At 40.1% G+C, this 25,589-nt stretch overlaps 3 protein-coding genes and 1 non-coding gene across 4 annotated transcripts in view; all 4 read right to left on the bottom strand.

Moving 5' to 3' along the window:
* Positions 1 to 39: 39 nt before the first annotated feature.
* hyal3 (hyaluronidase 3) lies at positions 40 to 6,353 on the bottom strand. Its single transcript, XM_026367958.1, has 7 exons — positions 6,081 to 6,353; positions 1,918 to 2,210; positions 1,385 to 1,820; positions 1,051 to 1,198; positions 739 to 862; positions 503 to 592; positions 40 to 416 (listed from the first exon to the last, which is right to left on the bottom strand). The coding sequence occupies exons 2-7, from the start codon at positions 2,185 to 2,187 to the stop codon at positions 108 to 110; spliced, it is 1,377 nt and encodes a 458-aa protein (XP_026223743.1). The 5' UTR covers positions 2,188 to 2,210; positions 6,081 to 6,353; the 3' UTR covers positions 40 to 107.
* On the bottom strand, positions 2,221 to 8,895 carry LOC113167395 (N-alpha-acetyltransferase 80, NatH catalytic subunit). Its single transcript, XM_026367963.1, has 2 exons — positions 8,837 to 8,895; positions 2,221 to 4,045 (listed from the first exon to the last, which is right to left on the bottom strand). Coding segments are annotated over exons 1-2 (954 nt in total). The 5' UTR covers positions 8,839 to 8,895; the 3' UTR covers positions 2,221 to 3,093.
* LOC113168050 lies at positions 6,907 to 7,020 on the bottom strand. Its single transcript, XR_003299331.1, has one exon. It is a non-coding gene; the product is annotated as a U5 spliceosomal RNA (small nuclear RNA).
* A 1,218-nt stretch (positions 8,896 to 10,113) lies between the features above and the next one.
* prkar2aa (protein kinase, cAMP-dependent, regulatory, type II, alpha A) overlaps positions 10,114 to 25,589 on the bottom strand; it is a 38,469-nt gene continuing 22,993 nt past the window's right edge. The window contains exons 3-11 of the mRNA XM_026367962.1: positions 21,228 to 21,263; positions 18,253 to 18,389; positions 17,078 to 17,184; positions 14,096 to 14,237; positions 13,532 to 13,633; positions 13,129 to 13,203; positions 12,968 to 13,033; positions 12,279 to 12,417; positions 10,114 to 11,479 (exon numbers count right to left, since the gene is read on the bottom strand). Of these exons, the coding sequence (XP_026223747.1) occupies positions 11,355 to 11,479; positions 12,279 to 12,417; positions 12,968 to 13,033; positions 13,129 to 13,203; positions 13,532 to 13,633; positions 14,096 to 14,237; positions 17,078 to 17,184; positions 18,253 to 18,389; positions 21,228 to 21,263 (929 nt within the window). The 3' untranslated portion in view covers positions 10,114 to 11,354. The remainder of the gene's footprint in view (positions 11,480 to 12,278; positions 12,418 to 12,967; positions 13,034 to 13,128; positions 13,204 to 13,531; positions 13,634 to 14,095; positions 14,238 to 17,077; positions 17,185 to 18,252; positions 18,390 to 21,227; positions 21,264 to 25,589) is intronic.

Below are 25,589 nucleotides of genomic sequence, written 5' to 3'. Positions count from 1 at the left end.
TTCAAATGAAATATTAATTTATTTTAATTTATCTGTACATCATTGTACATGAAGGATGTTCAGCTCATTCAGAGTAATGCTAATGAACCCTTAAGGTCCATGGCCGCTTACTGATGGCACCTTTCACTATGTCTGTTTTCTTCATCCGTCATCTTCTCTTGACACTCCTGCCCAGTCCAGCCCGGGTAGCACTGACACATGAAGTGGTTGTGAAAAGATTTGATACCAGAGGAGCTAGTGAGGAGGCTATTCTCATAACCGGAAGAAACCATGTGACCAGAGCGAGGGTGTCGCCTGGCGCAGCGTCCATTGCTGTGGCAAAGCTGGAGGCTGCAGCGCTGGGTGTCAGACCTCAGGGATTGAATGAAGGGACCCAATACATTTTGAATGTAGTCTCTGAGAAGTATGCACTGATGCTGTAGGGTGGGAGAAGGAGAGATGGTTACACACACACACACACACACACACACACAAATTACAGTTTCTCACGTACAACTCATACCTTGGATTTGGCAAATTTCAGTTCTCCCCACAGCACCACTCCAGCCGCTCCCAGTGATGCACTCTCCCCAAGTGTGTGCACCAGGTCTGTCTGCATGTGTGCATACACACACACACACACACACACACACACACACACACACACACACACACACACACACTTTGTCGTGTCACATAATGCCTCAAGTGTGTGAAAATATCATGCAGCTAATAAAATGGTATTTGTTAATAACTGACCTTATTGAGAAAGTTGAGCCTGCGTGCGAATGCAAGCCGGGCGTAGGGAAGGACGGGTGTGGCGTGGTTGGAATTACCATGGGGCCACAGTGATGCTACTCTCAAAGCCTCTAGCAGCCTGTGTCTGAGTGAAGAAGACAGACAGGTTCATCAGATTCATCAGTAGTTCTTTCAATATGTGTTTACCATGTATCCAGCATTTATCTCAACTGTACATGAATAACAGATAAATAACAGCAGTGTGCATCCTGTGTTTCCCAGAGGTCCTGCTCAGCAGGTGAATGTGGGTCGACATTTCTTCATGTTTCTTACCTGACCATCAGAGCTGCATCCGTGGATCCTGCCAGCCTCTGTGGCAGGTAGATACTAGGATAGAGAGCAGTGGACTGACTCCACAGCCAGGACAGCCGGTCATTTTGCTGTCTTGTCCTTCCCCTGCAGCGACCTGTGTACCTTTCGTCTGAGCATGCATGTGTTTTATTAGCACTTCAACATTTCAGAATTTGTTTGTTAAATAATAATCACACTGTTGAGTATTACTCCTTTGTAGCCCCATACCTACTCATCACCTAAATGTGATGAGCTGATGTGGGTATTGATAAATAAACAAACAAGCTTGTTAATACACTTTTAATGTTTGTCCCACCTGCTTTTCTCTTCTTCTTATTAAAGCAGGCAGGAAAACCATAAAACCCCCACAGTCCATTGGGGCGACCGCTGACTGCCGACTGCAGCGTCTCCTTCATGAACTTCTGAGCACTCTCCTCAAAATTCTGCCTCGCTATTGATGTCATGGCCCTGTCTGACAACTCGGGTCTCTCCTGTCTCACCAGCAGCTTGGAGAGCCTCCTGTACTCCATCTTGGATCCGAAATTTGTCTCCCACAGCGGCCGCCACTCCTCCCAGTCGATAATGGCTAAACCGGCGAAGTCTGGCTGCAGCAAGCGAGACATCTGTGTCACTGTGAGGGAAAGGTGAGCAGCCAGGTCACCAAGCTGTGGTATTCCTCCATTCACCTTCCTGCCGTCTCGAGAGAGGTATGGATATTTCCCCAGGCGATCACGGTAGAAGATGGTAATGTTCTGTAAAGTCAAAACAATTGCCCGTTCCCATTTTGTATCGAGATGAGGAAAGTATCTCATCCAGTGACACTATCATACAACAAATGGGATCGCTCACCTGTCCCTGGAATTTCTGCCGTCGGTTTGCCACAATGTCAAAGTCACCCAGGTCCAGATGGATGTTGTAGAGTCTGTGACAGTGTGCTGTGGGCATGTTCCACACCACGACAAACGGACGATCCTGCAGGATTGGACCTGCTGCAGCCAAGGAGGGCGGGAGGCTGGTGTGGAGAGGTCCATGGGGAGAGTTCTGTGACAGGAGGATACATGGGAAGGGAGCGAGGGAAAGAGAAAGGAGGAAGGAGAAGGGGAGGTGAGATAGCACCATGGCAGCTCACCCACCGATGTGTCCTTCCAGAAAAGAAAAAGAAAGAGAGCGAGCCGTTAATATCTGTTAATAAGTTAACAGTTAATGTTCATTAATGAAACTATGTACAATTAGGATTTACTGCTGTTGCTGCTTTAAAGCAATATGAACTGCTGTTCATTAAGATTATAACAACTATGTGCTTATATTTGACCATTAAAAATCCTTCAAGTTAATAAAAAGAAAAGAAACAAGTCCAAAATATTTCATTAAATTCACTTTATTTACAAAGTTCTTCACCACAAAAACATCAGTTGCATCAGTATAATATGTTCTTGTAAAAGAAATAAGACTTTGGCAGTTTTCTGGCAGCTTAACAAGGCACATTGAACTCCTGAGATCATGGTTCTGGTGGAGGTTCCCTTTCTAAAGGCAAACATAATTTAATATACATCGAGATACAGTAGTGATGTAGTTTGTGCGTCCACATCTCAAACTCACAACTTAATGTGACATAAACGTTTCCCCTTAGCAGCCCAAAGTGAAAACAGCCTACTCACAGTACATTACTCTGCACAAACATCCAAGTGAAGTAACAACAACCAAAACACAATTGTGAGTGGATTGACCAGTTATTTAGAAGTTTTGGGTCAACAATTTTAAGATTTACCTTCATTTCCATAACTTAGTAAGAGTCAGGTTGTAAAATACATTGTACATATTTACAATACATATTTGTTTGTCAACTATTTGCCAAAGTCAGTGATTTTGTACTTTTTGCCTAAATATTAAATAATGAGAGTGTGAAAACTCCCTGTACTGTATTTATGTCACAGTTTGATTGTAGATTGTTGATTGTTCTTGACTCCAACTTTCCAGTAAAGGTGTGTGTGCTTTATCTGTTTGTTGTTGTTGTTTATGTGTTTGTCAAATGTCTTTGTGCATCCAGTAGATGGGAAGACCTCTGGCATCTCTGTAGGGAGTTTCATTCAGAGTCTGAGCTACAGGCTGCCCTGCAGGAGAAGGAGGGGGAGGTGGAGATGGGATGGAGGGAGGAGGTGGAGGAAGCATGGAAGTGGAAGTGGAAGTAGAAGGAGGAGGGGGGGGAGGAAGAGGAGGAGGAGGAGGAGGTAAACTACAAGGTTGTGGTGACCCCACAAGAGAAGCACCAGTTGAATCTCTGTTGCTTTGTGGAAGTTCTTTGTGGAAAGTCTTTGTCAGAGCATGTGTCTGCGTGCCGTCTTCACTCGGCATCCGGGAGAACCTCAGCAGCATCTCCATGGGGACAAACGTTGTCATGGAGCCTGCATTCTGCACAGGCATCGACAGCACGTAGCCGAGGTGAGCGTAGAAGTGCTGCTTATCGTGGGTGGTCAGGCACAGGCGCTTGAACCCTCGTCTTTTGGCATAGCACTCGGTCTCTTGCATCAGAATCCGGCCGTATCCCTTCCCTCGCTCCTCCTTGGACACAACCACTGATTCGATGAACAGGCTGCTGCTGTGACCTACGACCCGGGACAGCCTAACGTGGCCGAGCAGCCTCTCTGTCTCTTTGTGACCCTGCAGAAGAACCAGGGAGATGGGGAACTCGGAACAAGACTTCTGAAGGGCGTGCACACGTGCGCCCTGACTTCTCTGCCACTCAGAGTTGACCAAGTCTGCACAGGGAATCAGGAGATCTGGACGTCGATGGATTGGAACTGCACAGATCTTCTGTGGCTGTTCAGAGTCTGTGTGTAACTTCTCTGTCGCTTCACCCAACGTTGAGATCTCACTGACTTTTTTATCACACTGTTTCTGACAGTGTGATGTTGAGACGGGGTGCAGGTCAACGGTCAGCTCATCTTCAGTCGAATTTGCCAGTGCTATTGGTTCAGACCTGTGGTGATCAGGGTTTAGCTAAAGTCAGTTTTTAGATAGATTCTTTTTTAAACATGCAGTTTCATCAGTTTTTAGGTTAGTTTGATTACATCACACAGTCTGCTGCAATCTAAATGATCAAACAAACACTCCCAGACAACACACTTCTACTTCTTCCTCTATTTCGTCTTTCTGGTACCCAGAGAATCCGGACTTTTGTTGGGTTGACAGCAGAATACACACTTGGATTGGACAATTTCAACCCCAAGCTGAAACACATTGATCTAACAATAAAGTTGTTCCTGTCACTGCAAATGTTACTGGTTTTCTGACCTTTTCATCCAGGCTCTGTTCTGCTGTAAGAGGAGACACAGGAAGGATAAAACGAGAGTGTTGATCTCCCTCTAATCTCTGTCTATACTCTGTGTTTCCACTTTAACCTTTACTGTATCCACCTTGTTTGTTTCTGTTATGACACCTGGTCACCATGCAATCAAGCCCAAAAGTGAGGTCACCACCAAAAAAAAGGCCCGTAACCTAACATTAGAAATAATCACAGGCTTATTGGTCAATAGACCAATACATGCTTCCTATATGTATTATTACAGTTCAACGTGTTTCGGATTAATACAGTGAATGTCAGGGAACATGAGTGCCCATGTCTGCACCCAGATGTAGCTCAAGTTTGCTGTGTGTGCTTGTAAGTGTGCAACTACAGCTTCTCGCTATTGTTAACCACAACTGCTTTTAGAGTCAAGTTAAAATGACAAGTCACACTTTTCTTCTCAACAGACAAATTTTCTCATCTGCAGATCAAATTCATACTGTTGTTGGCACTTATTGTAAATACATAATAATAACCAAGAATATCATTGTGGATATGATGCCCAGCGGTACTGTAATGTGTTTATATGGCCTGAATTTTAAACTAATTTCAGACATTTAACTAACATCACATTTAACCTGAGAAGAACACACACTCATATAATGTTATTAGACCTAAATGTCAAATATTGTCATTTGAAAGAACAAAATGTTACAACAGATAGTAATATGACAGTAGAACTGTGACCGCTAAGGCCAAGCTAATAATTACCTCACACTGAAAGAAGTTAAAGTACGACAAAGCTACTCTTGGAAGAAATGTAGGTTGGTTAAAGCTATTTAGAAAAAGTGGAGTTCAAACTAAATGACCCGCGCTCACAGGAAAGTGCGAGGAATGTTAACTTTGGTTAACATTACTCCGTTTACCAGGAAACCTTCAAAACAGGATGCAGCCACCTCCCTGAACATTTTTTCATAAATGGTAATAATGTATGCAAACAATCGATAATTCATTGAAAACTCCAATTTAGATAAAACATAAAAAGCTAAAGCCCAATGCACTACCCATCCAAAAAAGATCACACACTCTATAGTTTGTTGGACCACCTTTAGCTTTGAATACGGCACACATGCACGCCGCGGCCTCGTTTCCATAAGCTTCTACAACTTCACAACAACATTAATTCCCGTCCAGAGTTGCATTAATTTCTCACCAAGATCTTGTTTTGATGATGGGAGAGTCAGGCCGCTGTGCAAAGTCTTCTCCAGCACATCCCAAAGATCTCAAGGTGGTGACTATATTTTTGGACGGGCAGTGTATTTTTTACGGATGATCTGACAATACAGCTTTCTGGAATATTCTAGACACCTAAATGTGTCCTAAACTAAACTGTTCTATGTCTGCTGCATGTATAATCCCATCTCCATAATCCCGGAGTACTAGATTACATGTAGTTCACTATCCCCAACACTGGCCAACCATCATAACCACCATCACCACCATCATCATCATCATTGAGAAGTGAGTGAAGTTAATTCACTACATTTACAAATATCATGTTTGGCCTTAAAATGTTGAAGAACAGCGAGTTGACCTTAATAAGTTTCTATGTTTTCATATCGTCCATAAAGATTCAAAGATGAAATAAACTGAGGTCTGAGACTATTTTCACTATTACAGAAAAAAAAGAGATCAAACTAAAGAAAAAATAGAACAAAAACTAACTCACCGAGAGTGAGAACAGCTGAATCCTGACTGTGAGACAGCTATGTACTTGGTTTTGACAACTGACAGAGCAAATTCTCAATTTCACAACATGCAACAAAAAGGGATGTTTAAGAGATGCAACAGGAAACTGGCAGTTGACTGATAAAGACAGTCAGTCAGATAAAAAGGACTGCTCACTCTTCAGATAAACTGTTTATATCAGCATTAAATGCAGGCAATTGCTGCAAGGCAAGAAATTGACAAATTTGACATGAACAAAATTTGCATCAATATTTTGACATTTTTAAATGTGACACGTTTTCAGTTTGTTTCGGTACGTTTAGAAAAAAAGACACGTTATACTTAATATGTTCAGTTATGTATGAGTTAAGTTTACTGTTCCTGATTCCAAAATTCAATATTAGTGCTGGTAAAGTGAAGCTTTAACATACAGTACATTTATGTAACAACACCTCCACTCAGAGCAGACTATACCCTCAGATGCTTTTAATGGTTTCTAGTGAAACCTTTTTTTTCTCTTTGTGCAGAAAAATGAAAGTGTAAAACAAACAAACAAACATAATACAGCGACACCTGCTGGTGGTTTGTAACAATGGCTGAAGCTGTGTGTTACCATTAAATCTATAATTGTGTGCCAATAAATATCACTGCACCTCATCAGCATCGATGGGACTTAATAACTGTAAGCCCACGTCACTATTCCTCGTGACATTAAAATCACGCACCTTTGTGACGTCACACTGTGACGCCATCACTGCAGCCAATGGAACAGCTCATTATCCATTAGACGGTTTGATCATGACGTTATTATTGAACAGAGTACAGGAAGCCCCGCGTCAGCAGGGCGTCAAAAAATTGGGTAAAACTCTTATTGTTCCTCTCCACGGAAATCTTTAGTAAAAGGCGAAAGATTTATACGATCTGAAGAGAAACAAGAGTGTACTGACTGCTGCAGCCACAGTCCCGCACCACATCCTCCGCCTCGCTCCTCTATATTATGGTTCACAAATTGGTGTTCAGTCTAACACGTTTACATTTCAGTAATGTAGCAGGTTAATATGTTGCAGTAAACAAGCCTCCACGTTATATGTGAAATAAAAGTGGAACTAGTTCAATAGATGCTGTCACTTCAACACGCACGCTAGGCATAATGGGAACATGGCGACAATGGCCACGCCTCTAGAGGTTTTAAAGCGTATTTTCTTATATTGTAAAGTCACATTTCGTGCTGAAATCAGGGTGAATTGAAGCCTAAATGAAGTGAGTTTGTGAAATGTGTTTAGTTTAACACAGAAAAGCGCTACTTTATCCGCTTGTTTGATATATATCTGTGCGGCTGCGCATTAAGCGCTCCAGCGATTTAAGCGCATAAAGACTGTTCGCGCCTTCGTCCCGACCACAGACTGTGTAATTCCACCTCGGACAAAATCAATTCATAAGCTTGCTAAGAACTATAACTATCATCTTATTTCTCTGCTAAAAAGTGTGGTGTATTCATCTTTCAACACAGAGACTGCGTGTTCTTAATTTAAGGCATTAAGTCGGGGGGTTCATTTCGCACATGCGTAGTATGAGTATGAGTATAATAAGTCTACAACCGGGAGCAACAACCCAAAAATACTCTAATAAAAGAGAAAGTAAATTATAGTGTTATTATATAATGTTATTACTGCGTACTCTCCACTCTACTATAGAATCTATTTGGGGTGATTCTCGTTTTACCTACTTTAAATATAGTTAGGTAGTGTAGACTAGAGGTTCTCAATAGACTGGAGGTATAAAAGATAAATCTAAGGGGTTGTCAGATTAAAAAAAAACAAACAAACAAAAAAAAACATATGTATTAATTTAGGTTTTTGCACTTTGTACAGTAAATTTAATATTGAATCCTTCGAGCTCAGACATATCTGACACATAACATAAGCTGTACCAGTCACAGGGACTTTTTTTTTTTTTTTACTGCTGAATAAATATTATTACTATTTTACAAGAAGAAATCAGAGACAGGACTGCACGCTAAATTTTGCAAGAGGATGAAATGATTTGAAACCACTGATTTAATCTTGACCAGTGTTCCTGTCATTATTTTATGAGAAATTAAGTCATGTACATTAAATGTGAAGTTATGAGGTAACAGATCCAGCTACAATATACGCTGTAATAGCAGTTGCTTTATGGAAAACCATAATAAAAATGTTTTGTTGTTGAAAAAAAAAAAGTACCAAAACTTCATGGACACCTTTATTCTAATACCACCCCCCATCTGGACTCTCGTTTCTGGAAGGCATTATATATTTTTTTTTTTTTGCTTGCATGTGACTTTTTGTAATTACTTTACACAGGTGCAATGTTAATATGATCATTTAGTTTTACTTTAATAAGTCGTTTGAGCTACTAATTCAACGTATGTTTATCTTAGTTAACCAACGTAGATGTAAAATCATTGCGAGGGCAGCTTTAACCTTCCTGTTGAACTTCTTCCAGTGTCAACTTGCAGAAAAGCTGTAATTTCACAGTAGATAATAGTAAAAACTACGAGCTCCTCCTTTCCTGTGTCCCACTTCCATCTAAGGTTAGATTACAGGGCTGACAGTGCTGCATGCTAGCTAGCTGGTGTGCTAACTTCTAGCTCTAGAAGTGCGCACAGCACCGTGACACTAGTTTGTTATTAGTCCGAACTGTAACTTTGCTGTTACACAACAAAACCTTCCTCATAAGTTCCTGACTTTTTCCTCACCACCCTAAAACGTTACCTACATCTTTTCTGTGTTGCTGTTCGCCGCCGGTGATCGTCCTCCTCGGAGAGCTGGTGTTTGGGACTGACAGCTGGTCCCAGGTCGGTTTTCATTCTTCATGACAGGATCACAACAGCTGTTCGGAGCCGCCAACATCTGGTCCTGGGTCAGTTTGAGGACTTCTTCTGTAGCAGGACGTGTTCCCGTTGATCCTCTCGGTGGTCGAAGAGCCCGCGACTCCCACCCTGCGGTCGGGGTGTGTTATTACACAAAGAAAAATACACTTATAATCATTGGACAGTAAAACACAGCAGAAGATTTTAAACAAAGAAAAGTTTATTACGTTTTTACAAGCAGTTGAAACTTCCTTAAAAAATCCAATAGCTCATATACAGATGTATTCATGACTTTGTAGAAGTCCTCTGCAGCAGTTACAGCTCTGACTCTTCAGGGAAAATTCTTCACAAGCTTATCATACCGGCTGTTTGTCTCCCCCCCCCCTCATTCATCCCAGCAGATTCTCTCAAGATCAATCAGATTGGATGGAATCATCTGTGACTGATTATATTTGGGTCTCTCCACAGGTGTTTAATGGGGTTTAGGTCTGTGCTGTGGCCAGCAGAGCACTTTCTGAAGAGTGATCACTGTTGGACACTAGTCAACGTCAACACGAGGCACCTGGCCACAAGCTGGAGTGCTGTTAAGAAAAGTTAAATATCTTTTCAAAATGTTTCACTTCGCCATTATGAGTTATTGAATAAAGTGCAATAAGTAAATAACAGCCTTGAATTAAATATCAAAACATTATGATCAGAGCACATATACATATGACTAGAGAAACCGTGGTGTGCAGTAAATACTTGATGCAGATGCTGCACACTTATGGAAACGGTAAAGAGTCAAAAGCAGACTGTACCAGAAATCAGTGGTCATTCATTAGAAGAGCGAGAGAGGAATAGTGTGCAGACTGGATGTTGCAAGCTCCCCAGATTTTTTGTGATGCAACACTGTGACCTCCAAGGTTGTTGACACAGTGTTTTAACAGACCACAGAGTGGAATTAGCACCTTTGACCATCTTAACAACTACAGATTGTTGTGCTGTCTTGTGTATTTTGTGTGCTTCACCAAACTGGTATTTACTGCATGCCTGTTTTGCAGTTTAAAGTTTGTAATTCTGTCAATCCCCTGCACATGAGAACATGTCTACAACCTCAAAATAAATATCACCATACACAGCATACTTCTGAGAAATTGCACAGAGTCAAAATGTTTAACAAAATGTTTGCTTTATTTTTTTCTTTTTTTTTTTATCCAGGACAACTCATTCAAGGATAATCAAGGAGAAATAAGCACTAATATTTTTATTCGAATTTTTTTTTTTTTTAGGTTTTACATTTTGTCAGAGATGGACGGTTAATTTTCTCAGAATTTTTCAAAGTAAAACAAAAAAACATAATAAATGAATATATAATAATACATTAATAATTAATTCAATACAATGAAGTGTGGCATCAATGATAGAATAACAATGGCCCAGAAAACGGAGGGTTGTTATCGTTTTCACTGCTTCTTCTGTGGTACTGCAATAATCACCAGCACTAACTCAACTCAATCAACAACAGCAGAGGAAGAAATGGAGCACGCTCACAAAGTTCTGCACCCCGGCCTCCCAAAGAGGAAACACTTTTTTATTTAAATAATATTTTATCAAAGCTTCTGTTTTTTATATTCATAAAACATTTCTAAAACATATCTGTCTTTAAAGTTTTCTCTCTTTTTTGCATTTTTGATTCATTTTCCTTTTAAGAGATTTTGAAAGTTTTTTGTCTCCATTTTACCACAATATGTCCGTTTTTGCAAATGTGGCTGCCTATTTGTTTTTGAGTATCTGTACCCCTGTGTTTGTGTGTTTGTCTGTGTGTGTGTGTGTGTGTCGTGTGCTGATGTGTCCTTGGCTGACGCTTGTTGGAACAACCGAGTTGTTTAAGTGCTTGTGTGAATGTGAAGTCAGCACATGTGAAGCACGATGATGTGTTTTTAGACGTGTATGGAGTGTATGCAGGAGTGTGTTTTTTTAATTTTTGCCCTTACACTGCTTTACCTGTAATGAAGTCATTGCAGCAAAGACATTCATACTGAGAGGTTGAAGCTGGCTCAAGTAACTAGGTGTGCGGTCTTGAGCTAACTTTGTGTGTAAGAATGTGTGTGTGTGTGTGTGTGTGTGTGTGTGTCTGCAAAGTGAGCTCATCCAGGGGTGTGTCGAGCTAGTATGTGCACAAGGGTGAGCAGACTAACTGAAGTGGGGATATCTCAGTGTCAAAGTGTGTGGATTGTGTTCATACTGTGTGCAGATTTCTGTATCTGCAGGAGGGATTTCTCATGTTTTGTGCTGCTGTGTAAAGCTTATTATGAGTCTGTATACCTGCTGCATGATGTGAGGGGGGGGGGGCATATGTTTGTATGTGTATGTGTGTGTGTGTGTGTGTGTGTGTGCGCGTTTGTGTGTGTAATAGAAGGCACGGAGGGTGGTGTAGGAGGCTCAGTCTCTCAGGTCCATGCTGGAGCCAAACAGGGCCACCAGCTGTTCCTCATAGTGAGCAATGTTCCTCTTCATGATCTCCTTACAGGAGCCCAGGAGGCGCTCAAATGCCTGCACGTCTATTACTGTAGAGAGAGAGAGAGAGAGAGAGCAGAGAGAGAGATGTTAGGTGCGTCTGTGTAGTGTAGATTCATTTAAGCTGCTCTGTCAGGCCCCAGCAAAGTCTGTCATGACATACAAATGGCTACAGATACTGCAAATTACCAGGTGGTTTGTGTAAATAATACTTCAAACTTGAACTCAGTGGCTGCATCAAAGCTCAGCAACTGCTCAAAACAGAAAGCCAAGGAGCACTTTATTTAAAGTAGAGGAAATGTGGTAGCCAACACATCAGTGACTGACACTATAGCTACAATGAAAACAAACTGTGACAATAAAAAATAAATAAATAAAAAAGATGAAGCAGGTTTCACAGCGGAGAGAGGAGAGGTGACAGACAAACATGACCAGCTGTTAAAAATCCTGTATTCATTTTCAAAAGTGAAGAGCTGCTCATGTACTATAGAGCTGGCATTAGTGCACCCACTTTGAAAGTGTAATAGTTACGATCGGCCTTCAATCAGCTAAAAACACAAGGTGATGATGAAACATAAATAGTACATCAATGAAAACTCAAATACCACTTGATATCTCACAACAAACAGCTTGTAATAATTCAATTAGAGGCAAATAATACAACAGGCACTGTTGGAGGACCCATCAGATGCTTTTTATTTCAAGTGAAGCTGAACTATTTAGCCAGGATTTATTGATTATTCAAATCATAATTTGAGTTAGTATAATCTAGTTCAGGTATCACATTCCTTGACGGTTTTCTCGTGAGCAGCTTTAGAGAAATTATATATTGAAAAGTATTTCTCTTACCCAAACACTTGACATCACCCACTGCGTAGGCTGAGGCGGCCCGGGGCTTGTTAGTGACCAAGGCCAGTTCCCCAAAGTACTGACCCCTGCTACAGCGCGTTATCTCCACCTCCGCATTGTCTGCGTGGTCTGCCTTCGTCTGCAGCGACAAAGGAGATGAGGAGAGGGGAACAGAGCAGAGAAGAGGATTAAAGGTTAGGAACCACTGAGCACCTCATTTTTTCCCGTAACAACAAGAAGCACTCAGCAGCTGAGCGGACAATTGCAATTCCTGCTGTTGCCAGGAAAGAAACACTTTTGTACTCCGGTGGTTTTTAATGGGTTGTGTGGGTTGTCATTGTCAAAATGTGCTGCAGAGCCACTACGTGGTAAAAGAATAAATGTGCTATTGTGTTCATGCATATTCTAAATACGCTTTTAGAATATTCAACAGCCTCTGAGAGGAAATATTTCCTGCCTTTCATTTGTGTTACCTGGCCTTTTTGAACCAATTGGGTCTCAGTTATCACTGAAATAGTGGACAGGTAAGTGCTGGATAAAACGTAGAGTAGAGACAAAGGTTAAAATCGTTTTGCCTATAAAAGGTCTCTGAAGGATACATAGTGAAATAAATTCACCTTCACACTTGAACCTTTGAACTAATAGTGATGCAATGGACAATTTGAGGAGGGTGAGAAGAAGCTTCTTACTTTACTCTTCATCATGATCTTGACCTCCCCAGATTCTACAACGTAGAAGCAGTCAGCTTTATCTCCCTGAGGAGGAACAACACAGATTTTCAGTATCAAAAAACACTGCAATGTATGAGTTCTGTTTATATACAACTACAACAACTATGTCCATGTCGTACCTGTGTAATGATGCGCTCACCATCTGAGAACTGCTTTGCTCCTAATACATCCACTATCTTCATTCTCTCTGTCGCCTAGAGAAAAAAAAAAAAAAATCAGGGAGAAATACAGGAAAGTTGAGGGAAGAGAAATAATGAGTTTCACTGACTGCATGCAGATAATGGTCTTGATGTTCTGCTGTCTACTCAGCATGGATCAACCATTTATTTTGGTGCAATAAACACAGAACATATTTCTAAGAAAATACTTCAGCTATCATCAGAAAAATCTCAGAAATCTGCAATTTCTTAATGGGTGAATAGCAGAATGTTGTACATTATAAAACATGCTGTTGTTCTGCTCTGCTGCTAACAATGGGACACTGAGGATTTCTTTCATCTAGTCTACAACAACTACACTTACCTCCAGTGATTTGAGTAAGGGCACAGATTCAATGAAAGATTCGTACATCCTCCTCTTCTTGGCATTGTTCTTCACAATGAGTCTACGAAATGTGGCTCGGTCCTAAAGGAAACAAACACAGGTGACACTCGCTTCGATTCTTTGACTGTTGCTGGTCGTCCTCTGCTCGACCACAGGGAGGAGCTGCAGCTACATTAAACATCAGAGCAGAACAGAAGCTCCATTCATAGATAACAGGACTCCATTCTTAACATGTCTGAGCATCACAGCTGAATGTGAGTGCATTTAGTAACTGAAACTGCTCCCACTACAATCCTTAAAAGACCACTAGAGGGAAAATGAGCTTTTGTGAATCAAAACATGTGACACTTGGAGATGGAAATTAACAGAACTTTAGAAAAGTGAGATAATGATTAAAATGACTGAAAACAGCTAGTTGTTACACTGGATCATTAAATAACTACAGAGTGGTATTTATATAAACTCAAAGTGGTGCCAGAGTATGACCGGTCTAACCGTCTGGTTGTACTGTTTGTGTGTGTTTGTCAATTTGCATGTTCTTACCAGACCCCATAGTGCCCCCTCCTGAGTGGCAATGATGGTGGCAGCGCGTGGAGTGTTGTACATGAGTGCCAGCTCCCCGAAGCTGCCCTTATTGTTATATTGACCCACGCATTTTCCTGATACCACTATGTCATACACACCCCTGGAGGGAGAGAGAAAGAGGAAAAGAGACAGACAGAGAGAGAGAGAGAGAGAGAGAGGGAGAGGGATATGGGGAAAAAGAAGACAAAAAGCAGCAGGGAGAGAGAAACAAGAATTAATACTAAAAAAGGCAAACAAAGAAACTAAACTGACTTGTATTTATTTAAATGAGCCAAAAGTTAAGAGGCTAGGCTTGTTTATTAACTTACTGACTCGTTTAAATAGACATCTAATTACAGATTATCTGTAGCCTTTGGACAGGACTCTTGCACACTGGGTGTTTCAGTCATTGATTGTGTGCGTTTGTGTGCGCCTGCATCAACTGCATTAACTGCGTGTGTATTTCTGTTAAAGCAGATGATTTTGTACATAAAAGGTGACTATAACTTAGCTCAACACTGCTGTAGATCTGCATGTACAGAATCAAAAAGTGTTTGTCATGTTTGTATATGTTGCTGGTCGAGAGTAGCAGCTCCGTCTCTCCCTCCCTCCTCCTGTCTGTTCGAGGATTAAACCTAGCAAAGGTAATTTAGAGCCTTGTTGCTTGCTAGGATTAACCAGTCATTTCAGAGAGCCTGGCCTCCCATTGGCTGTTTAGTGGGGCTAAGACCCTTGTCGCTGGTAGAGTATTAATTTAGTCTCTCTGGATTACGATGACGATGGGGACGTTGATCACTTGTGTCGTCTGCTCCGTCGTTCATCTACGTACTGTTTGTTCTCTTTATTCAAGAGAATAAGAAAATATGAACACTGTGATAACTGATACCTTAAAGACAGTACATTTGCTTGGGCCAAGAAAAGCACATGTAAAATTCAGGATCAATATTCTTTAAATAACCATTTTTATTTCTTGATAAGCAGGCACCTCATGATGAATTACTACCCTGAAGTTCAATTTTAAGGTGCCAGAATTTTAAAATCTTTTCTATAATCAACACGCGAGTTAAAAGATAATATGGCTGGTGTACTTTGAAGTGTGTCTCTGTAGCCAGAGAACAAATGGATGTTAATTCCTGCACTGCGAGGACATGAAGATGATAAGGATTTTCTGTCTAGTCAACCCTTGGGCTGTGCCGTTAGTAATTTTTAACCTCTTATGACAGAAGTCGCAAAATCTCACTATCAACAAATTAATCTGTCTTGGGGCTGAGCTTCACAGTGGCTGGTAAACACTTCAGCTAAAGATGCTACAGCTTTTTTTCTAAGACAAATAGAAGCACTAAAGCTGTGATAAAAGGGCTAACGCAAGATCAAGTGGCTCATTTATATCAAACCTCAGACAATATGAGTGAAAGATAACTATGTAGTTAATTTTTTGACAGCAATGGATCATGTAATAACCTTTTGTTCACTGACATGGTTAAGTTAACCGTGTGTGGTTATGTTAAAAGCAAAGCCAATGTACCACAATGCTACTTTTCACTTTGTACACATCAACCCTCCCACTGTATATTTATCCCTCATCCCTGAAGGTTTCTGAGTAATTTCCAGTTACTTCCTTTATTCAAGGCTTTAGAACACAATTGCTCAGAATTGTTTGTAAAGGGTGCTCATCACCACATAGTGTCACACAGGCCAGTTTAATGGTTAAAGGGAAAAGTTTTACTTCCAGTCTTCTTTTAAACTTCATAAGATCTAGCTAGACATTATCTAGAACATAATAATACAACAACATGAACACAAAGACAGAAAGACAATAAAAAGGTTCAAATTGGAAACATTTAAACAATGCATTACTTTGTCCTGTTTTCTTTCCTGCTTTTCTTTTTCCATTCCTGCTTATCCCTCCATCTCTGCTGGTGACATTAGCCACCACCTACACTTCTTACAAGCTAGGAAAAACAAATGGATAGTATATGATCAGGCAGGCGTGCTGCTCTTAAAGGTCATCCAATGTCTCGTGAGGGAACACGCTGTGTTAGAAAGAGTAGATGCAGATGGAAAGATAGAACACAACAAGTGGAATTAAACTGCTGTGCTGAACTGATATGTGCAATGCCAATAATAAACTGAAACTGGGGTGGGATAAACAATGACAGGCCAAACACTAGCGAGCCTGTTTTGTACTTTGTGGCAGAGGTTAAGCAACCACTTGGGCAAGTAATGTAAATGACTGTGGCTGCTGAACAAAGAAAATCTCATTCCTCTCAGTGCTATGCAGTCTCAGGGATTATGATAGAAGCTTAGCAACTTTACCACCTTTATATTAAAATAATAATGAAAATAATATGACATCAGCTGCAGTCTGATGCATATTTATACTTTAATTGAGAAACACTGGCATTATTTTGACTTTCAGAGTGAGGATACTCTTCTTATTCCAGCTCAGGCAATAAAACCTTCCTTAAAGGTCTGTGTATACTGCAGCAGTTTACCTTAGCAATATGAGAGGAAAATTACACACCATGTCTCTCTGTACATCACACACATACATCCCAATCATAATCACAAAGAGTCTAATGAAACCTAACATCTAAGCAAACTCAGCTCGCTTTTGTGGATTTTAATGAGCCATATTATTATTCCACCTTTATTCACTACATTTAAATACAACAGCCCTGTCATTAAAAATACTTTTTACAAACTTTTAGTTGTTTGCGGTGCCAGATACAATGTGTAGCTATAACTGATGATGTTCTATTTCACTGCCCTTATATGTTCAGGTTCTTTCATTTATCTTACACCATGTATGTAAATGAGCTCATTTACATACAATGAAGTTAAATTCACTCCAACTAAAAAGTATAGCCTTAAATATGCACATAGGCATCGTCATACTTAGCCTCATATTTCAACACATACATTCAACTAAATGACCCTATGCTGGTGTCTGCCTCCTACCTCTCTATGACATAGAAGTTGTCCCCGTCATCTCCCTGGTCGATGACGTGCTCCTGGGGCTGAACCCGTAACTCGAACATGGCGTCCAGCACCTGTGAGAACTGCTCCTGGATGGGAGACAAGAGGATGGACACACACAAACATACAGATGAGGTGAAGAAACAAATAGTAACACTGGAAATGTGTTTAGCTCAAAAACAATCTCCAGGGAAGATAAATAATAATCCTACATTTAGGGCATTTTCTCCATGTTTAACTATGAAAGGCTTTTCTAGGACTGTTTTGTCCATTTAGCTCATCATAATCTCATATATTGTAGAGAGAAAGTGCACAATTCACAAAGGGAACAGAAAGTTTTAATATATTTATTTTAAGCACATAATTTCATCCAAAACACAAACAGATAAACTAAGTACAGTGACACAGCACAAACATGAACTGCCTTCTAGAGAACAGGCAGGACAATCTAATGATGCCCAAATATGGGATGGTTTTAATATGTAACATGGGCTTCTGTTAAAGTTTCTGGTCAAAAGAAGAAGCCATTTAAGCTGAATAGAGACTGTATTGGTTCATTTTATGTTTAACAAATAATTCTTTGTCCCTTTTCTCAGCAGTTAATCACCCCAAGTGCCCCAAGAGTGGTTGTCTGCCAGACCTCAGGAGAGAAAAGCGAGCCTCCAACTATCACTGGCTGATCACAAAAACTGTTACAGTAGTCTTCTCAACAAGAACTGAATAAAGTAAAAACTTTATTATTACTGTACTGCATTGGTTTGTTTCAATTCTTATGGAAATACTAAATACTTGTACTTGAATTGTTTTTTCACTTTCACATAATGGGATATTGTATGTGGTGCTTTGAGGAAATTAATAAATTTAATCCATTTTGGAATGTGGCTGCAAAATAAAATGTGGAAAAGGTTGAGCAGTGAATACTTTCTGGATGCACTGTAAATTAAAAGGAAAAACATGAAGGCAGTTGCTTTCATAAAGGACACAGATGTCACTGAATGTTATTCAGTGAACTGTATTATCTATGCAAATGTAAAAGTACGGGACGCTCAGCACCTAAATAAGTCACTTACTGTTAGTTTATTCTTCACTCATCTGTGTGCGTGTAGTTTTCTGCATTGCTACGTGTCTTCGTGTGTCAGTTTCTAAGTTTTATTTACCTGGTCTAGTGTTTTGAAGAGTAGGATGTCTCGGCATGCTTCTTGCAGTCTGCAGCGCTGTTCATCTGTTTTTGGGTGAACCACTCTGGGTTCCGTGTCCTCATCATCCTCATCTGGGTTGAAAGCCTCTGCACAAACTGGAGGAAATACATGCAAACCCTCTTTATACAATGCATCAATATATCCTGCATGACTACAGAGCAAACAGGAAGAGAGCAAACTGGTAAACAAAGTATCTACAGACTTATCCAGCAATAGTAACAAATAAGTATAAATAAAATGAGCCTCCAATCAGAACTACACACAGCCAGACAGCTTAGTAATGAGCTTGTCACTAGACTTGCATTACATGTGTAAAGTCTGTGTTGAAGGGCTCACTGGTGTTTACGTCCTGCGACAGCATTAACGTGGTATGGCAGGTTGTTTTCCCACTTACTTGCACTTTAGTCAGTTGAAACTGTGGGATCACTGATTCTACACTGACGTAGTGTAAATATGACCTCTGTCACTGTCAGTGGCAACTTAAATGTGGTTGAATGTGACAGAATCTTGACAAAAAAAAGACACAAAATGCTGTGTAAAAGGAGCCAACACACACACACAGTGTACAAGGTACAAAGAAAGGTAGCACATGTACAGGCACAAAACAGAGAGGGAAAATATTGTATAACAGAAAATACGGCAATGGCCTCCAGGAGAAGAAAAGAGGACATCATTACTGCAGGACACTGAAGGAGCCCAGAAGTGACGAAATGACACATACACACCGACATATTTTACCACACTGGATGACAAACACTGACAAGGTCATTTTAAATTGTCAGCATGTATCTGTATTTCCTCCAGGTCTATAGGAAAACACTCTTCACACATGGAAATTGGAGTGTGTGTGTGTATGACAGATCATGAGTCTTATCTCTCAGCATTCTTAACAAGCACGTCTGGACCAGCGCACAACCTAAAAATGTGAATCTCTAACTGAATTTGACGCAGTTAACTAGCAGTAAAAACATCATCTAAACAAACAGGGAAGGAGCCTAAAACTCGAGGGCTTTAGGAGTATGAAGACACAGATGTCCGTATAAATATTCAGCTTTGTGCGTTCTTCACTGGTATGAACACAATTTAGAACCAGACAAGGCAGAGAGTGCAGGCACATCCACTATGGTCAGCTTCAGTTGCTGGATTCAGGTCTGTTTTGATTCCCCCTCACTGCCATAGTCTCCATTCAGCATTGGCAGTATGACAGGATACCAAAATACCTGTCCATAAGCAAGCTGCTTATAAGTCTACATGTGTTCTGTTTACAGGCTCCATTCACAACGGGTCAGTGTCAAAACTAATGCAAATATGTGACAAAGCCTTCGTCTCCAGCACATTTTCAGCCAAAGAAAATAAATTGTACACATTACTGTGGTCCACATTCCTAATGCATGAAATCACTAACCTCTAATGACACAGATGCTGACCTCCATAGCTGATGTGGTGAACATGATTGTAAACCCCTACTGTACACACTTACACATCAAACAATTTCTACAGCAACATTATGAATCCCGTGTTTATTCACCTCTTAATTCAGTTTTTGGTCTCCACCAACTCAAGAGGAAAATATGCGCTGCTTACGTTCATGTTCACCAGCTAGTCTCTGTGTCTCACTGTGAAAGCGGTGAGATCAAACTACAACAGTAAAGTACTGGCTGAACATGCAAACACTGAAATCCCTTTCACATTGTTACACAGTTGTTTAAGAGTAGACAGTATAAAAATAATAAATATAGTCTCTTTAAATACTTGTTAAACCAAAATAGACATTAAATAACACTTGCAGACTGGAAAGTGATACCATAAGGTCACTAATGTCTGTTAAGAAATGAATTGACTTAAATGTTGTGTTTATTTTCACTGTGCCCTGCTATAAGTAACATCCTAGCTTGAATATAGCCTTAATCAGTTGCCGGTCATTCAATGTGTTTCTTTTTTTCTTTTATTTTTGTAAATTAGTGATGTTATGCTCGGTGTAGCAGAAACTGTGACTATGGAATACAAAAACATCCAAGTAAATGGGTTCATGAGAGTAGAGCACGTCACACCGAGCATCTTCCCCCATTTTGTCAAAAAAATCCTCATGCGATACAGAATTTTATTTCTCTTTAGTCTTTCTCTTGGGAAAAGTTCAATTTTGTGTCCCACACTCATTAAAAAGCTTACAGACTAGAAAGAATCTTTTTTCAACATGACTAATCTTTGGAAACATGATGAGCATCACAGTGACGCTCTCTTTGTTGTATTAACACAATTTCTCTTCAGGGCTCAGAAAGTATCATTATGTCTTAAAACATTACTGTTATAAAGGAGGTCTCCATGAACATTTTTGTCAACAAACAAACTCTGAAACACTGTTTCCCACCTTGTAACAGTAAGGAAATGTTTACTACGTCAGCTGGACAACAGTACAACAAAGTTGTCAGCTTCCACACACATACTCAACAACAAGCCTTTATGATGCTGCTGTATAAACATGAGTCAACGATGGCCGTAGCAGAGCGGTAAAGATAAACATCAGCTGACACACCCAGAGCCTAATCAAAGTGCAGTGCTCTGTGACGACTGACGACATTCAATTACTCATATGTAAACACTAGACAGGGACGACGGGGCGTGAGAAAACGATCACCGTACACACGAGATCACAGACGTCAACACAAAAGCCAAAATACACCACAGTGGCACTTCCTAACACTGGGTTTTACATGCATGACATACGCAAATACAGCGAGACAGACACAAATCAGTAAGTCTGCAGCTTGGCCTCGACATAGTTTCACATGTGCGACACACAAAATAATGCACACACAAGCTGTGGGCGAGCCACATAGGTAGTGATGTATGCAATGTTGTCCCCGGTGTGGATTACACTTAAGGGACATGACGTCAAACACACACATTCTGGTAAACACATCCTCACGTCTTACCTGACACTCTCCTGTTGAATCTACTGGGCGGTGGAGCTAGAGAGAAAGAGAGAGGGAGAGAAGAGATTAAGTTAGTATCATTATTTTTACAAAATTACATTTAATAAGAATTAGTGATTGCTTTGCAATCTTCATTATCTTCTCTGAACAGGTGTTTGTAACAGTACTTTGAGTAAAAAAGAAAAAACGAGTCAGAAAAGGAAAAAAGGGACAAGAAGGCAGACGGTGAGTCACACTGTCAGCCAGCATCAGAGAATGAAAAGATACAGACAGTCAAACAGTTAAAGGAAACGAGAGGTGAATAAAAAGTAGGACACACGCAAAGAATACAGGCAGACGAGACAGAATCTAACCAAAGTTGAAAAGTTACTATTTTCTTTATAGACCGGAGCAATCTTCAGCAAAATCAGACACACACACAGTCCCTCTACAAATGACAAGATTGCAAATTTAAAACTAATAAAACATGATCAAACTCAGTAGCAATAATCACACAATCGATCGCCTGAAGCCAGACAGATATATAACTTAATAAGAGCCCTAATAGTTACATGTTTACAAGTAAATTATTTATGAGGGATAATGTCTTAGGGGACACAAAAGATGAAAGGCCAATATCAGTTCCCATTACATCTAATAAATTAGACTGTCTGAGCAAGAAACACACATTGTCAGGTGCCCTGTGTTTATTTTAGTTTCTAGAATAGGAATAAAGGAACTTGGAACAGAGACAACTAGTCCTAGTTTCTGTTTTCATCACAAATGGACAAAAACATTCACAACTGACACTTTTTTTCTGCATTTGTTTACATTTTGACTTGACAAGGACACCCGTCTGTTCCAGTGTAGCTAGGCTCAAGCTGTTGCGGTGCACTGTTTGGATACACAGATGCTTTGGGACATTGTTCACGTTCCTGAGCCCCTAATGCAACACCTTTGATGTCTCTCTGCTTTCTCTGCTCAGCAAAATTCATAAAGTTAAATATTTTTAAATGAATGACAAATCTCTGGAAAAGTCTATTTCTGAGCCATGTTTATCACTGCTGCTCTTCAAAATCTAAGACCTAGGTCAGGGCCTTAACTGAAAAATTATAAATGTCTAACAAAAGATCACAGTTAATAAGTGTTTACTTTGTTCGGAATGCAAATACTGTGCCAATGTGTTTTACTCCCATATTATTTGAAACACTAATCTAATTATTTGAAATAGAACATGACAGCATTCCTGCATTCAAATTTAAGATTTTTTCCAAATGAGACCCATTAGTGCAGCGTGCTCACTTTCTCCCAGAGCAGATTTTAGCCAGGGACCAAAGAGACCCTGGGCAATTGGCTTCATACAGTAAAGAAAGGCACAAACTGTAAATATGTTAAAGCAAAGTGAATAATTATACAGTAAATTAGATTTACATATATAACACAATAATGAACAATACCATTTATGTCAGCAGTTATTTAGCATCTTACCAAGTGTGCTACAGAGCCTGGCCTTAGCTCATACCTGCAACAAATCAAACCAAACAGGAAAAACCTACAGGGGATGCTTCCTGGAAATATCCAAACAGCAGCCTTGATCAAGTTTAATTTCTGGTCCTTATTTCAATGCAGTGTACTGTTCAATATGAATATGCATCAGAGCTAACAAAGTGGTAAGTCAGGAAAAACAAACCGTGTACATGAGGACGAAACAAAGGGCTGTGTCTGTGTGTGGATGCACACGTGTATGTAGGGTGTGTGTGTGTGCGCGTCTGTATTCTGTGCAAACAAATTGTGACCTTGTGCAGGATTTGTGTGTTTCTATGGAGGCATCCAGACCTTGGGCTTTTGCAGTGTGTTTTTTCTGCATGTGTGTGTCTGTGTTCATTTACGCACAGAGTGAGGTCAGAGAACTAAACACCTGTTTTCTAATGCTGGGCTGTTACTAGTCAGCATGGACATAGTTCAGTGCTGCTACACACACACACACACACACACACACACACACACACACACACACACCCTTTCACCCACACACAGAGACTGTGTGTCCATTGCTACTGTATTACCATCCCGTCAGAGCCCATTAGATCTAGACTGTGAAGACAGTCCCCCAGAGCCTGGGGGGAAACTCACACATACACACCACTTTTTCCTTGGTCACCAGAGGAGACGGACAGAGTTTAACACTCTACTCCCCGTGGAGTTCACTCATACCATCACTCAACATTAATCAAATCATAGGAAGGGTCTCTCTGCTGCACCGACAACTGTGGCATCTCCAACACTAAATGTTAAAACTTTCTCCCCTTTAGGGAATTACCCCGAACAGTCTGATAACTGAGTGAAGGGAATTTTGCTTTTTTATAGCACACACATAAAGAATGCAAAGAGAGTAACATTTACATTTCAACTCTATTTGTATCTATGCGTTAACTCTCACATACACGTCACACATTCAAAGGTTTGGGCATGTGTTTTACCAACCTGATCTCTACTGTCTACCCACATACAGTTTTAGGATTTAATTCTGTTTAAAAACACACAAATGCCAATTAAAGCTCAAAATAATCCAAACAGCAGTTAAACACGTTAGCAGATGATTTCCTCTAAGACCACAATACATTCTAACCATTACCCATTCAATTCAAAGCAAAACCATGGCTCTATTAACCAGGCGCCTAAATAGCAGCTTGTTAGGCTGGCTCTACACAAAGCATGTAATCTCCTGGTTTATCAGACTTAACCACTAATATTATTGAAAGAGAGAGGACAGAACAGAACATACAGTTTAAGTTTGTAAAACACTAATGTGCACAGTGAATTACAGTCAATTTGAGCATATTTGGGAGACAGAAGGTGTATAGACACAAGAGAAACAGTATAGTAGTACCGTAATAGTTACTTGATGGTAGTAGATTTTCCATTTATATATCATGTGAACAAGCACCTGCATGTTAAAGTTAACTCTTGGACTTTCAGACCTCTAAACTTACCTAATAATCTGTTTTGCTCTCGTTTTGACTGCATGTACTCAAAGATGTACATGCACACAGGTAGAGAAATATATCTACTTTTCAATAGTGTCAGACAATTACACAGACTGGTAAAGATGGATGTAAATGAAGACAGAGGAAGGAGATCATTTTATTTCAGAAGAAAGCAAGGGCAAGATAAAAACACTGGCTCCACATTTGCATGTGGTGAATTTTGTCATGAGATAAACAAATTGATTTGTAAGGAGAGCCTATTTTCATTTTCAAGACGCTGCCATGCAAGTGCATGTCTGTGAAATGTACAGTATAACCATGCATCTATAGGTCGTGTCTCAGACTTACAGATTAAATAGCTTTCACTTTTAACCTCTCAATTGATTTTAAAGATGGAAAGCGATGTTGGCTGACTGCCAACGGGACTGGCAGACAATCCCACCAGTCTCGGCCCAAATAGAGAAGGAAATGAGCAGCAACTGAGTCGATTCTTGGACCTGCAAGCCTTTACCTTTATCTTGTTCAAAGTGCTTCTAGTCAACACTGTGGCAATGCACCATAAATCCTTCTGGTTATTACAAATACATGTCTGCTCTTAAAATATCTTAATATTTTTCATGTATTCATAGTGAAGACAGTAAAATGAATAGTTGACTTAGATAACATCACAGGTTTAAACATTGTAAAGTAGTTTTAACATCTCTTGCATGTAGAGGACCTTTGCTTCTTTTTATTGTGACAATAAAAATCCTCTGCAAAAAGAATATGGTGTAGGTAGTAGTAATACACTTCCATGAGTTCAGCACTGAGAACAGTGCTGAACTCCCCCCTTTCCATTTATTGTATACCTCGCCCCCTCAGCTGTCTTAAAGGAACAGACCTCCTTCCCCCACACTGCTCCCAAAGCTTCATGACGTGTCTTGCTACCTCCATATTATCGTTTGCGTCTGAGTGTGGTCGGTTACTTTATCTTCTTAACCTGAAGACATGAATCCATCTTTCTTCTGTTGTTGGAGTTTATGACCAAAATAAACAATTTGACAACTGACAGAGATAAAAAGATTAAGTATGAAACTAAAGAATAAAACAAAAACTAAAGTGTAGTCTCCTATTCAGTCATGAGTTTTCAAAGCTACCAGACGCCTCCATGTTTGTAGCTGAGCAGGTGTCCAACATGTTCGCAATGCAGGCCTTCATTCTGTCACTATAATACTTAATACCACTATAACATTTATTGCTAATGAGCGATAACCCTTAGTTTTCTTGAATGAACATCGAAAAGTTTTTTCCCCAAACAGCAAACATCAAATCTATTTTCCACACGGCTCTTTTCCTGTGTGTCTAAACTAATGCCAGTCCAGTGAAGCAGAATGGCGCCAAGATCATGGCTACTGTT

The sequence above is a fragment of the Anabas testudineus genome, chromosome 7 (genome assembly GCF_900324465.2).
Source record: "Anabas testudineus chromosome 7, fAnaTes1.2, whole genome shotgun sequence".
Taxonomy (NCBI): Eukaryota; Metazoa; Chordata; class Actinopteri; order Anabantiformes; family Anabantidae; genus Anabas; species Anabas testudineus.
This window is presented reverse-complemented; position numbering and strand designations above follow the sequence as displayed.

Bases quoted from the DNA above. Each gene is read 5' to 3' on its own strand.
- hyal3 (XM_026367958.1), bottom strand. From the start codon at position 2,187: ATGGTGCTATCTCACCTCCCCTTCTCCTTCCTCCTTTCTCTTTCCCTC. The intron at 1,821-1,917 runs GTGAGCGATCCC...TTGACTTTACAG, and splicing joins GGCAGAAATTCCAGGGACAG to AACATTACCATCTTCTACCG. The intron at 863-1,050 runs GTAAGAAACATG...TTCTTCACTCAG, and splicing joins GATGCAGCTCTGATGGTCAG to ACACAGGCTGCTAGAGGCTT.